General features: G+C 35.5%; 1 protein-coding gene and 2 long non-coding RNA genes across 3 annotated transcripts in view; 2 read left to right on the top strand and 1 right to left on the bottom strand.

Moving 5' to 3' along the window:
• The first annotated feature begins 610 nt into the window (after positions 1–610).
• On the top strand, positions 611–1,789 carry LOC120560687. Its single transcript, XR_005639502.1, has 2 exons — positions 611–842; positions 1,393–1,789. It is a non-coding gene; the product is annotated as an uncharacterized LOC120560687 (long non-coding RNA).
• LOC120560688 lies at positions 1,661–2,867 on the bottom strand. Its single transcript, XR_005639503.1, has 2 exons — positions 2,722–2,867; positions 1,661–2,013 (listed from the first exon to the last, which is right to left on the bottom strand). It is a non-coding gene; the product is annotated as an uncharacterized LOC120560688 (long non-coding RNA).
• A 447-nt stretch (positions 2,868–3,314) lies between these two features.
• Positions 3,315–15,690, top strand: part of LOC120561089 (butyrophilin subfamily 3 member A2-like) — a 51,390-nt gene continuing 39,014 nt past the window's right edge. Inside the window, exons 1-3 of the mRNA XM_039804044.1 lie at positions 3,315–3,354; positions 4,011–4,049; positions 6,145–6,252. Of these exons, the coding sequence (XP_039659978.1) occupies positions 3,315–3,354; positions 4,011–4,049; positions 6,145–6,252 (187 nt within the window). The remainder of the gene's footprint in view (positions 3,355–4,010; positions 4,050–6,144; positions 6,253–15,690) is intronic.

Below are 15,690 nucleotides of genomic sequence, written 5' to 3'. Positions count from 1 at the left end.
CACAAATATATAAAGTACATAAACATAAACAAGCAATTACAGTCCAAGAGAGGAAGGAAGCCTTAACAGCTCCCCTTCTCATTACATGTCATTTTTCTCCTCCTCTCTTCATAGTGTCCCAGCCCATCCTGCCTCCTCTTGTCCTGTTCATTGGAGAAAGAAAGATGGTTGCTGTTTCCTCTACATTCCGAGAGAAATGGCTTGTAACTTCCTCCTCTGTATGTGAAGTATCGGCCTGTAGTGTCACTGATATTCCTTCTGTTGAGATATTGAAGCTCTGAATGACTCCTGTGTTTCTTGTGTTCAGTGGAAAACGGCTGGGATGATACAAATTGTGCCGACTCACTTCCATCAGTCTGTCTCTAGAGCATTTGTATGGAGCTAGAACAGTGACAGTAACCTGTGGTATTGAAAATAAAAATTGGCATTGAAACAACAAATATTGGTACTGAAAAATGTTGAACTGAAATATAAAACACAAACATAAAAAAATAATAATCTCACAATGCTATTATTTTATTTCACTTTGACATTTTTTTGTATTATGATAGGTTTTTCAATGTCAATCTACATTTTTTCTTGATGTCTGACTTTTTTCAGTAACAGTTTTTCTTTTTACACTGTCAGGATTTTTACAATGTCACTGGTTTTCAGTTTCAACTTTCTGTCACTGTTTTGGCGTAGGGAGGAGGGGCCTGAGGGGAGGGACAACGAGGGCGTGGTTTACAGGTAATTTGCATATGATTTGCATACTGTGAGAGACTGCACCTCCACAGGCATCCTCACAGATTACCTATATCTGCAATGGCTTCCACAAGTTCACCTGGAACCTCCAAATCTAAGTAAGTCTGTTTATCTCTGCCATTTTTTTCACTTAGAAGCAGGCTGGTTTAGTGTTAACTTTTAATGTAGGCCTAAGCTGTGTTGTTTTGGCAGAGGTTAGAACTGTTCTCTTCATCCATGGCTAGCACACGTCAGCTAACTTGTGGCTAATTGTAGCTAAGTCTCCCATCGAACAAGCGCTAACGCTAGCTAATACCACATCAGCTAGCCCACTTGGGGGTTGAAAGTGATATTAATAGTGCACTGATGTGCACTGATTGTCTTTAAGAGGGTCACCTGCTAGATCCCTCCAACCCACTATATATTTGTACCACGCCTCCAGAGGGACCTTGACACTTTACCAGACTTCTCCAGGACCCTGTGCAGCTTCAAAATGTTGAATTAAACCTTCTTTTTTTATTTTGTTTGGATATTTATTATGGCCATATGTGCATAAAAAATAAAATGCACACCAAGTGTGCATTTTATTTACAAAAAAAAGTGTAATTGTTTTGTGAAGTATTATAAAAGCAACTGCAGTCTTTTAATAACATTACTTGTCAATTACAGGATATACAAGATCTTTTCTTGGAGGGGGACCATGACAGAGTGACAGAAGAGTCTGCCAGTGGAGTACTTTTACCACCCATCCAGTGCCCTCTGAGGCTGCAGACTATGGCAGAACTGAGGGCAGCCATTTACCCTATGACTAACTCCTAGTACAATGGCGGATAGCTTTGCAAGACTGCACTTAACTATGTGATTCTTCACACATAAACATGGCAGGATAACACAGGAAAACCATTTTGTTGTTTAAAATGACACATACCACTACTACTTTATATGTAGTACTGATTTTAATCCTTAACAGTTTTTGAAATGACATGCATTTACAGTATGGACTCCAGCAAAACAGTTAAATCTGTACCTTTTCAATGAATAACAAATAAATATATTCAAGTAAGAATTTGACTCTATATTTCATAACAAATTACAGTAAATGCAATGATAATGCATATGAGGGTTAATGTGTACTGGCCTATGCAAAAGGGTACAAGTCCCATTTCATGACTTAAACCAGTGTAAAACAGTGTAAAAGTGTAAATAGTCAAAATCCACAGGCTGATGTTGCAGAACTTCCTGAAGCCTTCTCAGCAGTCTCTCCATAAACTGCCTCCCAGTCAAAGGTGCCTGTAATTATACACAACTTAGTGAAATCAGATGAGAAATGTAAAGGTTATGCCTTTAAGCCAGAAATACCTCAGACATACTAGTTTTTGTTTACAGACAAATTTATACATTTATGTCCAAGTAAAGCTAACCGATAATATCAGTTAAACAGTTATAAAATATTGTACTGGACTGGTTTACATGATAATGTTAACTGTTATGTTCAGTTAAGGCAGTTATTCAGTAACTGTGTTTTCCCAGTTTTAGGAAATGTCAGTGAACGCGTTCTGCCTGTGTGATTTGCCTAGAAACCTGTCAGTCAGCAGCTATACTTGTGATTGGAAGATAGTTATGGGGGAGGGGCGTTAACGTTCCGTGGCTGTATCGGCAGGTAGAGAGAGCGGAGCTCGTTCTCTCAAGACATCCATGACGGAGCTAATGAGAGATGCAAGCGAGTCAAGCCTCGTGCACCAGCAATAACACTAGCCTTAGACTTATAAAGGACACAAATTACTGTTATTATAAATACTAGATTATAGAAGATAGATTGACATCCCCAGCCGGAGACTTAGCTACAATTAGCCACAAGTTAGCTGACGTGTGCTAACCATGGATGAAGAGAACAGTTCTAACCTCTGCCAAAACAACACAGCTTAGGCCTACATTAAAAGTTAACACTAAACCAGCCTGCTTCTAAGTGAAAAAAATGGCAGAAATAAACAGACTTACTAGATTTGGAGGTTCCAGGTGAACTTGTGGAAGCCATTGCAGATATGTGGTTATAACACATGGATCTGTGGATGCCTGTGGAGCTGCCTTCTCTCCCAGTAGCCTATGCAAATTACCTGTAAACCACGCCCTCGTTGTCCCTCCCCTCAGGCCCCTCCTCCTTAAGCCAAAACAGTGACAGAAAGTTGAAACTGAAAACCAGTGACATTGTAAAAATCCTGACAGCGTAAAAAAAAAACTGTTACTGAAAAAGTCAGACATCAAGAAAAAATGTAGATTGACATTGAAAAACCTAACATAATACAAACAAATGTCAAAGTGAAATAAAATAATAGCATTGTGAGATTATTACTTTTTGATGTTTGTGTTTTATATTTCAGTTCAACATTTTTCAGTACCAATATTTGTTGTTTCAATGCCAATTTTTATTTTCAATACCACAGGTTACTGTCACTGTTCTAGCTCCATACATTTGAACCTGGTCTGTTTCTTTTGCAAAATCTAATCTTTTAAAATGTCACCTTTTGTACTAATTTCAATGTCACAAAAGATATGTATCTGACTATAGAACTGGTTGGTTTCAAACCCATATGATGGCATTTTCTCCCACGCTGTTTGCCATCTATATGGCTAGTACTAAATTATGCAAAAGCAATAGGGGGAAAAAAAAAATATATAATTTAAAAAATATATATTATATATATGAAAAATGAAAATAACAATTTCACTGCACAATACATTATTTTACTTTTAATACTTTAACTTGTTTTGCTGATACCACTTTCATACTTTTTCTTAAGTTTTGAATACAGGACTTTTACTTGTAGCGGAGTATAGTCAGTGTAGTATTAGTACTTTTACCACACACTCATGAGAACTCTGCCCTCTGCTGTGTATAAACTCTGTCACACATGTTTCCTTTTGCCAGAGAAATTTCTTATTAATGAAGATTATATAACTTTCATTTATAAGAGAAGACAGAAGAAGCTATAGGAGACTAACCTCACTGTAAAAGAAAAAATCCCTTTCATCACATCAACAGCCTGAAATAAAATGACTTCTATTTGTGACTTCGATGTGATTTATTCTTATGATTTTTTTTTTATTCAAATTCTAAAATGATTGTATTAAAGAAATACATAGTGTACATGTGGAACGTTGTGCACTATGAGCACTAGGCCACTGGAGCGAGAGCACACCTTTTATTCCAGGTGACCGGAAGCAGCAACCCTCCTCATTTTTTTTTTGGGGACTTTGGCCGTGTAGCTGCTACCCATGGATGTATTAAGAGAACGCTCCTCGGGGAGATTTCCAGAAACACACAACAGGTATGCAAACATTTTAATAAATGTGTATGATGTGTTCATGTGTTTTGGCTTGGACTTTATCTCATTTATGAAATATTGTTTTTTTGATTTAAAGAAAAAAAGGGTTAGCCGTCCACCGTGTGGTCTCTTCTAACAAGTTCAAGTTTCAAGTTTAAGTTTATTGTCATATGCATATTAGTACGAAGTACCACAGCAATGAAATACAATGTGCCTTAGCACTCTCTTAGCACCAGTCAATAATAACAATTTTAAAAACCTAATAGCATTAAAAACATTATAAAATATCCAACAAAGTTGGACATACATAAGTGACAAAGTTCAGACCACAGCCCTCCTTACTGTTGTGCTATCGTTCAATAACCTTTTTACCTGGGGGTAAAAACTATCCCTAAAACGTGTTGTGCGCGTTTGGATGCTCTGCAAACGTCTCCCCGATGGAAGATGGGAGAAGAGATTGTGTGCAGGATGACTGGAATCCTGTATAATACCTTGTGCCTTTTTAGTGCTGGGTTTCCAGTAAATTTGTTGGAGCGATTCAAGGAGGACCCTGATGATTTTAGATGCAGTCCTGACCACTTTTGTCAGTAGATTAAGGTCATGTGAAGTAGCCCTGCCAAACCACACTACAATATTACCTGTCAGTATACTCTCAATTGTACAGCGGTAGAAGTTCAGTAACCACATATATATGAGTTTCATTCATGCACCTTTTATGAAAATGAAATGTATTAACGACCAGCAGCCACTGCGCCGCTCTGCTGCCCCACACTGACGATGTTTAGGAATATTAATATCATAAATCCGAAGTTTGAAAAGTGACAAACTCCCTTCTGTGTCTTGTTCTGTACCTACATTCATTTTTTTATTATTTTTTTTATTTCAGAAACTTTGCTGAACTTGTATAATAGATAGATATAAAGAGTAGAAATGTCTGCATTCATATTTCAACTAGGGCTGATATGAGGAAAACATCTGATTGCGATTGTTTTGACTGATACTACGATTGCGATTTGATTCACAATATGGGAGGGAATGATCAGTTTTTTTTGGTCTCATTTATTCTCATTTAAAATCACTTGTGTATCAAAAATATTAAAATGAAAATGATTATAGTGTGATTTTTGCGAGGATCTGTACCAAACAAAGATTTTTTATTTATCTTTTAAGATAATTTTTGGGGGGCTTTTCCCTTTATTCGATAGTGACAGTGGATAGACAGGAAAGGGGGAGAGAGAAAGAAAGACGATGACACGCAGGTCGGATTCGAACCCAGGCCGCTGCAAAGGACTCAGCTTACATGGGGCTTATGCTCTACTGGGTGAGCTAGAGGTCACCCCACAAAGATGTTTTTCTTTAATGTGTAGGATAGGGCTGGGCGATATGGAGAAAATCAAATATCACGATATTTTTTACCAAATACTTCGATATCGATATTGCAAAGATATTGTAGGGTTGACAGTTATTGCTTTCCCAAAATATTTACACAATGAGGTTTGTGATAAATAATCATCAGTAATGTGGATATAATGATTAAGTGGGTAAAGGGAAATAATAGAACAGCTAGAACAGTCTGGTAGGTTCAGAATATGACATCACCTTACTGTAATGCAGCTCGTAAAACCAGGAAAAGACAACACTTAAGCGATTTACAAAAAAAAAAAAATCTATATATTGCCCAGCCCTATTGTAGGATAGGATTTGTAGGCTGTGATGTCTCTGCAGCACCACACTACTTCATTCAGAATGGTTTGACACATATTTTGCCTTAACAAATGCGCGATTTCAATAAAATTGCGATTAATTGTGCAGCCCTAATTTCAACTCAATTTAAATTGACTATACTTATTGTTTGGGGTACTCAAGTACTGTAGGTACACATTTAAGGTTCTCGTATTTTACTTTTGAATTTCCATTTTATGCAAGTTTATACTTAGATAATTTTCATGAACTTTAAACAACATAATGAAGGTAACAGTTAAAACAGTGTTAGTATATTTTTGAGCTGTTAACCAGAACAATGGAGTTAAGTGCATGAAATATTTTCTTTCTTTTTTAAATTACTTTTCATACAGCTTTATTTGTATTTTTATTTTAGAGCTCCAGGATGCTTCATGGGAAGAACAGACTCAGTCCCAGTGTGGTACCTTCACTGTCCTGGTTTTTCACCCTGTTGTCTTCCTCACCCTGACACACTCATGTAGAGGTGAATTCCACACATCACTAACAGTCTATTTGATGTTAACCTGTTTGTTTGTTTGTTTATTAAGATCCCCATTAGATTCGGTGTTTCTTAAACAGAAGCTACAAAATCATACATCAGAGGTACAACAAAACATACACTTAGGTACATAACATTCATACTCACAACATATCAAAAATCAACACTCAACACAAGCCCCAAACCTGTCCAATACATACAGTTGCTCACATAATCATTTAATCATTACATAACATGTAAAGTTAGTGGATACGTGTTGTGCTGAAGAATGTCATCTAAATGCATGCACAGTTGTCTCTATGCTGCAGAAATGACAATCAGAAACCTGTTTGTTTTCAGGTCACTCTGAGGTGATTGGTCCATCTCAGCCAATAGTGGCATTCATTGGTGAGGACATCATTCTGCCGTGTCACCTGGTACCGGCCATGAATGCCTTCGACATCACCATGGAGTGGGCGAGGCCTGACCTGGACCCCAGGTTTGTCCATGTGCGGCGTGACGGCGTGGAACTGGAGAGTAAAAAACATCCGTCCTACAGAGGACGAACATCTCTGTTCACTGAGGAACTGAAACACGGAGACATGTCCCTGAAACTCTCCAAAGTGAAAATATCTGAACATACAGATGCTTCATTCCAGAATTAGACAAATCCTCTATTGTTCAGCTTGTTGTAGGTTAGTTGGCACATTTTCACCTTGATTTGCATCAGTAATGGTTTTGCTAAGAACAAACAGGATTAGGTAGAAGTATATTAAATTAAGTTAACTGTTCACACAATACAGTAACGTGAGCTATTTAAATTAGATGCATACATGGTTTAAAGGCATTTTCTCTTACCAGTGTATCACCGTGTGTATTTTGTCAGTAGAAATTCCCCACCAATCGGTCCCAAAACGTCCGAGTTAGAGAGTAAATGTCATTCTCTGAAAGAACCAAGCAGCATTAGTTCCAGACTGAGAAAATCCACACTGCATTCACACTGCATTAACGTTGTGAGATAGGGCATGCCTTGGCAAAGGTCTGTACTCAAGTTTTTGGCTGACGAAATAGCACTGCTTTCAGAGACACATACTGGATCCCATCTGGCCTGAGATGACCAGATGTCCGTGCATGAGCAGGGACGGACTGGGGCTAAAAAACAGCCGTGGACTTTCTCCCAAATAGGCCCATCATCCAGCCATTCCTCCCTAGCCGTGCGCAACAAACACTAGCCAGGATGTCCTGATACTATGCCACAATACTGTAGCCTATCAGACAAGGTATTCACAGCAAGAAACATCTCAAAACCAGTGATGATAATTGGGGTTGTGTTTATTAGCCATTTGCTAATGTGAAGCTTTCACAAACAACCACCAGGTCTTTGCCAGTTCCACAATAGTAAACGTAAATATGAAAGACGAGGAAAAACTGCACTCTGATGGAAGGGATGGACAGAAAGTGCAAGCTAGGATTTTTTTGGTTAAACTTTTGGTTAGATTTGGTAAATTATTTAGCCTCCTTCCCTTTTTGTTAGCACATTTAGAGAGGTACCAATGCATGCCTGATGTTTTCCCGTTTAATTCAATACCATAGTCTTCATCCTTGCAGCAAAAGTGAGCTCACTACAACCTCTCATATACAACCAAGTGAGATTAATTTCTAACGCGTTTCAAATTAACCTAACAGAAATTATTAAACACGTTAAGTTTGACAGCACTAAATGGCACGATAATTTTCATAATCATGTTGCACACTCATGTTGAGCTGACTATGCAATTCGCTAAGATAGGGATGAAGGCAGCCTATTATAATGTGTCCTGATCCTGGGACTTATCAGTACCTCTTGCTGATGTGAAATTGACTCTGCTGTCTGTCCCTCATCATGACCAGGCTGTGGATTGGTGATAGCCAGACTAGTAGGCCTACTCTTCTTCCTCAGTTTTTTACACATAGCATATACAGTAAGTGATTGTATTAGCGCCCCCTGATGTTGGCTGTTATTTATCGCTTTATTATACTTTTTTTGTGCCGATGGCCGTTCTGGACTTTTCCCGAACGATTGTCAGTCTGTCCCTGTACATGAGTCACTGCGACCCACTATCTCCCTCTGAATCACAAAGTACTCATAATTGCTGCTGATGCAAGGTTTGCACCCTTGGACTGGAGGTAAAGAGAGAACGTGGCGAGGCCAACTAAAATAAATACTGGGAGGATAGGACATGTTTAGCTTCATGTCTGAAAACATTATGGAAAGGATCCCTATAGAGACAGACATTTTTGTTAAAGAGTAAAATTTGTGTTTTCTAACCAGAAACCGCTCCAAAATCGCCACCGCCAAACTCACCAGACTAAATAAAATCAATAAACAATCAACACATTCTCACTCCCTACTCGTCAAATGTCTGACGCATGGTCAAGGATCCCTGGCCTCAAGTTCCAACGAAAGAAGTGTACCTTTTGCGTTGTTTTTTGACAGGGGGGTCCGTCAGATAGACATTCATGTTAATCCCTCACTGTCTGATATAGACGAAAGAGAAAACACGGCCCCTTAACTCGAAATCTGTGGCAGTTTTATTATTGGTATTTTTATTTTAGTTTTAATCAGCATTTATTCATGAGATCTTATTATGGTTTACATGTATTTCTTTTAATGTTATTATGTCGGTCTATTTCGGCCAGGGAAGCTGGATTGCTTTGTTGTTTATTTATATTTTAAAAACTATAACGCTACATCTATCAACATTTGTTTAGATGTTATCATAGTATTCATTTCTTTATTTTAATAATATTATTTTTACCAGTGAAATATTACAGTATGATGTAAAACAGAAAACTATGATGTGATCCGAGCGGGGTGCATTCGAAGCCCATATCCCACAATGCAATGCGGGCAGAGAATCGGACAGTGATCAGCGGGTCTTTAACGCCAGTATCACTTCAATGTACATATATATATATATATATATATTACCGCTCCTCTTCTGTGAAAGAATGTTGCACGTTGTACATGAGAATATACACAATAAAAACACCAATAATGAAAAAGTTGTGTTTTATTTAACAACTTTGATTTGCCTTATATATACTATATAAAAAAACTACAGTTGAGTGTTTAGAAATACAGCCTAATGGCTTGTTTGACTAATTTGCATTTGTTTTGACTGTTGTGAAAAACAACAAATAAACCATATACAAAGAGAAGCATTTTTTATTTTATTTTCCATGCATCCTTATTTAAAAACACATTTTTCTAATTTTGCGGTTGATGAATGTTAATAGCAAAGACTAAAGGGAAAAGAAACATGAGCATATTTATGTGTGGGACTTAGTTTGATTTAACATCACACTGCATTATTAGTTGTTTTAAATAAATTACTTTTTTGAAATATCAATTTATGGTAGGCCTAACACATTAATTATGATATTCAGAAGATATATTTCCTCATATCAATCACTGTGGTTACAGTAGTTTTAGGAAGCATTTTCAGAAAATTAAAAGGATAAGCAGATTATTGCTGAGGCTTTTGTTCACAGAGTAAGATTTATATAGCTTTGTATGGATATATGTGTACATATACTACATGTGTTTTGGCATTTTTGGCACACTTCTACCTCAGCCTATACTGCACACAGACACAAGTACTTTAGCATATTCTGCTGCCAACAATCTCATTCAACCATTTCACAAACTGAGGAAAGGGTCCTGACATGGGTCAGAGGCTATCAGAGGTCATAAATGATGAATTTGATGATGAATCATTTAGAGCAGACACTCACGGTGAATCAGAGGGTTTATGTTACTCAGGGCTGCATTACAGAGCATATTAATATGCAGGGCCAGCTCTAGCCCTTTGGTTGCCCTAGGTGAGATTGAGTTTTGAGCCCCCAATCATAACTGGTGGAAAACTGGTGATAACTTTGGAAACCCAAATGCCGGTGTTTTGTTTCCAGATTTGTGTGCACGGTGACTTATGATGGGGAGGGGGTCTGGGGGTCCACCCCCTGAAAATGTTGAGCATTAAACACTTAATTTTCTGCATTCTGGTGAATTTTTATGCACCTATTTCTACGTTTTTCTGAATCAATTTATGCTGTAAATATCTTTATGTAAAGAAAAACATAGATTACAATCCAAAAATAAAAACATAATGGAATATTTAGCAGTAACGCTCTTCTTCTCTTATTCAATATTGCTTTCATCTATTTATTCTCCGGTAGATCGACTTTTCTAATTATACCATAACATCTAGCCTAGCATCATTTACTCTTCAAAATAAACATTTTGCTCTTTTCTTTCCTCCCTTTTTTTGTTGAGGAAGTAACCTCCTTAAATGTCCACATGACAATTATTCACCTCAATGATACATTAATTAATTTTAATGAATTAATAAACCCCTGGACTGTAATATTTCAGATGTGTTTGAGCAAGCAAGATTTCTGCTCATGTTCAAAACTTCATGCACATTCAAAATATATCTCATCTGTTCTCTCTGAGATTTGGAGGAGTCGTGATATTTTGAGAAAAATAAAGTGATAATAGGCTATTAAAGAATAAAGTCACAATATTTCAGAAAATAATCTACCTGCACTGTAGTCTGCTGTGCAATACATGATTGCTCTGCTGATATGGTAGATCTCAGACCTTCTGACAGAGTCAGTGCCCCGTTTGAGACTCTGAATGACACAAAAGTTTAGGGAAGTGGCTATATGCTGCTCTACATCGGAGGTGGCACAAACGGTACACATCTGCCGCAGCATGCCCACAGCAGAGCGCCCTAGGCAATCGCCTAGTTTGCCTATAGCAATCTCCGGCCCTGTTTATAAGTCAGAAAACATGGCAATATCAAAAAAACATCTCCTTTTAAAGCTTGCTTGTCAGGTTACTGTCATGAAGGTTGTGTAGAGGAATAGAAACCAGTCTATCCAGGCAAGCACAGGAAATATGGTCTGATCTATCTTTATTCTCCATGCCAATGAGCTCTTATCCTCTGGCATAAGATATAGGGTAGCCCAATATAAACTAAATATTTCTAAACTATAGGTCTAATTTGGACCTACCTCATTTAAAACTTTAAATAATGTTACTTGATGCTGCAGGGATTGTGCAATAGCTTCATGATATGATGCATATGGTTGTGTGTAGGTTGCTCTTGTCACTGTTTGTGAAAGATGAGCAATAGATTGTGGCTGTGTGATGGGCTTCAGTCTGGCTACATATCACTTTGTTTATGTTTTTTATTGTAAGTAAAGGTCAGCTGTATGATAAAACAATTTTTCTTATGTGTGAAGCATTTGAACTCAAGGCAGATATCCCTCTGGGGGCAATAAAGTATCACCTGCAATGTGGTCTCCATGATATGTAAAAATGAAAACGTTGTCGTAGAACTATAGAAAACACATCGTTGGAAAGGTCCCAACCTCGACAGTAACCAACCCGGTCTCACGCCAGGTCGTGTAATAGTCACGTTATTTTGATTCATAAATTCGTGTACAGGTTACGATTTTGACGTTTTTTTCGTGTATATGCAACGACTTTTGAACGTGTACAGGTCACGCTTTTCGAACCTGCTCTGGGGGACGCGACAATGGGGAAATGAGGCGCCACACGCCGGCTGGGCTGACAGTAACATATGTCAGTCTGAAGAGGATACATTACTCCTGCTTTGAAATATTGAACCCAGTCCATGTTTGAAGGCTTGTCATTTAGCAACAGAAGGTTCTACACACATCGGGCCACCTGTTATAGAAAGCTCTGGACCTCAGCTGTCATGTAGATATGGTCACCAAAGTATACTCACTGTAAGCACTGTCAAATATGGTAATAAGCTATTTTTACCTATTTTACAGTGGAAGTTTCTATGTAGCAACGTGAGTACAGATGTTATAAATAATAAAAGATGAGGAAAACCAAACTGTCTTTGTTTGTTTCATTACTTTCAAGCAGAAACACAACTTTCACAAAACATCAGAGTGGAATGTGGAAGAGTCATAAGTATTATTGCTCGCGAGCGGACAGCTGGTGAGAGTGCAGAGAAAGAGCTCTTAAAGTGCATGCAGAATGTCAGCATCCTTTCTACACAGAAAGAAGAACACTCAAAGAGGAACACCCAAATCGGTCACTGATAAGCTGAAACTTTAAGAACATTAAACTCCTAAGTACGCTTGTGTCTAGGTGTGATAATGTCTCGCCGCCATCCTGTTCCTACAGCCTGAAAATACCGTCTTCATGACCTTAGGTCAAACCACAATACATGCAGTGTCTGTTATACAGATGCTGGCGCAATAAGATAACACAAAAATAGTTTCCCGTTTGCTCTTAGTAACCATTTTCAATGCAACAGTGTTCATGTGTTCTTGTTTCAAGTAAGCATAATTCATAATTATAAAATTTTCCATTACACGATTAGATTTTTAAAATCTGATGACAACAGTGTTTTCCCCATCCCAAAAAAAACTAGGGTGTATCCAAAATTCTACACTGCCAACTTCTACTTACGAGAAATATGACAATATATTTTAAAACTACAACTCCCACTAGAGACGCCCCCCAGAACCTGTTACAAAGCTAGCGCACTTGTAGTTCTTCTGGGAAGGGTGGGTGGACGTGTTTGACTCCTGTTTGTCTGCTGTCTGCCATTAATGGGCTTCATTCAATTTCAGATTGCTGCCGCCCGCCGGACGACCGAGCAAACAAAACACAAGACAAATAAATGAAACTATATTTTATTATTATTATTGTTATCTTTATTGTTTAAATCCTCAAATACAACTTTAGACAATTTCCGGAGTATTCACGTAAACACTGATTATTACTACATTATTACATACATTAGTACATTGAACTGATACTGGCGTTAAAGACCTGCTGATCGCTGTCCGATTCTCTGATATTAATGCCCTCATTGCATTGTGATTTTAGTAAATGCCAATGAACCAGAGCACATTTTTCTTCCATCGAAGAATGCCGTGTGGACTAGCCAGACAAGGTCTGGCAATGCAAGCCTAATTTTAACCAAACCAAATTGGTGATTGTTAGAGCAGTGGACAGACGAAACAAGATAGCTTTTAATAGTTTTATTTAGTTTCTGTCGACTTTGAATGAAGTGGGTTATCTGATGATGAAAGTACGGTTTATTTAAATGAAGTCTGGTAGGTTTGGCGATAGTAATTTTGGGGATGTTTCATGTTAAAGAAAAAGGATCTTACTATTTAACAAAAAGGTCGACCTCTGTAGGGATCCTTTCCATAATGTTGTCAAACACCTAGAATAATAATCTGAGTCATTGGCAAAACAAGAAGTTTTTGTAGATGTAAATTGAAGGTTAAAATTTGAACTGTTAAAAGCCTTTCTAGGGACAGGTGTTGCGAATTAGCCATGGCTATAAACACTGTGATACAGGCATTGGATTGTTATTTATGTAATAATCTGTTTTTTGTATCTGTCCCTGTTTAAATAAACTGAGAAAAAAAAAAGTAAACAATTAACCATTAACATAACATTGTACTATAGCTTGTTTCGCCGCTTCTAACTGCAGCAGTCTTGCTTAATACTGGACAGATTTCATAGATTATGGGGCCCTATCTTGCACTCAGCGCACTTGCCTTTGTACACATTCCTATTTTGCACCCGAGGCACAGCGGACTTTTCCCTCCACAGACGCACGTCGGCAAATTACGGAATGTATTTGCGCTCCCAGGGGCGGTTCAGCGAAAAGAGGAGGCGTGTTCAGGCGCAAACGTTACCTGGTGCTATTTTGCACTTTCAGAAAACAATTCCGCCACTGACCAGGAAAAACCTGGTTTAAAGTCAATAGCGCCTTATTCAGATGCCATTTTAGGGGCGCATGCTTGGCCATAATGTAGCGTGTGCACAACATGCATACACTTTGTGTCTCTCATCTACACGGAGGCAGCAGTTCCCATTTTTGCAAACCATATGTCCAAGTGTAACTCCCTATTTTAAACTAAAATACCAGGAAATGTTTCCACTGATAGTAATGGACCAGAAACCAATGTAAATAATTAAATTAACACTTTAAGAACTAGTTAAAAGAAGAGATAAAAACAGTTCTCTGGATTTAAAAGATAAAACAAAGTCCGATGTCAGTCCGAACTTCCGCCATAATGTCTTAAATCCCCCCTTTTTTCTTTTTTTTTCTTTTTTTCTTTTTTTTTTTTCTAAATATTTTTTTTTTATTTTTTTTTTTTTTTTTAAAAAAAAAATTTTTTTTTTATTTATTAATTTTATTTAATTTTTTTTTTAATTATAAAAAAAAAAAAATTTTACTTCCCCCCCCTTTTTTTAAAACAACAAAAAACAATATAAAAATTATTAATAATTTTTATTTAATAATTTATATATAAAATAAAATAAATAAAAAAAAAAAAAAATTAATTTATTTTTTTTTATTTTTATATTTCTTCTTTTTTTTTTTTTTTTTTATTTATTTTAAAAAAAAAAAAAAAAAAAAAAAAAAAAAAAAAAAAAAAAAAAAAAAAAAAAAAAAAATAATAATATTATTTTTAAAATTTTATATAAAAAAATATTTTTTTTTTATTTTTTATTTTTAAAAATAAAAAATTATTATTATAAATATTTAAAATTTAAAATAAAAAAAAATAAAAAAAAAAAAAACCCCCCCCCCCCCCCCCCCCCCCCCCAACATAAAAATTTTTATTATAAATAAAAAAAAAAAAAAAAAAACAAAAAAAAAAAAAAAATAAAAAAAAAAAAAATAAAAATAAAAATAAAAAAATTGTTAATAATTTACAAAAAAAAATAAATATTATTAATTTTTTTTTTATTTTAATTTTTAAAAAAAATTTTTAATAATAATTTTATTTATTAATTTTTTTTATAATTTTTTTATTTTATTTTTTATATATTAAAAAAATAAAAAAAAAAAATATATTAAAAAAAATTAAATTAAATTAAATTTTAATAAATAATAAAAATTTTTATTAAAAAATATTTTTTTTATTAAAAAAAACCAAACCCCCCCCCTCAAAACAAACCACCACCTCCCTTAAAAAACATTTTTTTCACACACATTTTTTTTTTGTTTTTTTTTTTAAGAATATTTAAAATTTTTTTTTTTATTAAAAAAAAAAAAAAAAAAAAAAAAAAAAAAAACAAAAAAAAAAAAAAAAAAATTAAAAAAAAAAAAAAATAAAATAAAATTATATATAAAAAAAAAAAAAAAAAAAAAAAAAAAAAAAAAATTATAAAAAAAAAAATAAAAAAAAAAAATAAATTTTTATAAAAAAAAAAATCAAACCAAAACAAAAAAATAATTAAAAAAATAAACAAAAAAAAAATACAACTACACAACACCCCTCCCTCCCCCCAACCCCAATTAACCTAATTTTTTTTTTTTTTTATTTTTAATTTTTAATACAAACCCAAAATCAAAAAAAAAAAAAACCCAACCAAAATTTATACCT

This window comes from Perca fluviatilis, chromosome 6 (genome assembly GCF_010015445.1).
Source record: "Perca fluviatilis chromosome 6, GENO_Pfluv_1.0, whole genome shotgun sequence".
NCBI classification, from domain to species: domain Eukaryota; kingdom Metazoa; phylum Chordata; class Actinopteri; order Perciformes; family Percidae; genus Perca; species Perca fluviatilis.
The sequence above is the reverse complement of the archived record's forward strand: the minus strand, read 5'-3'. Positions and strand labels throughout refer to the sequence as shown.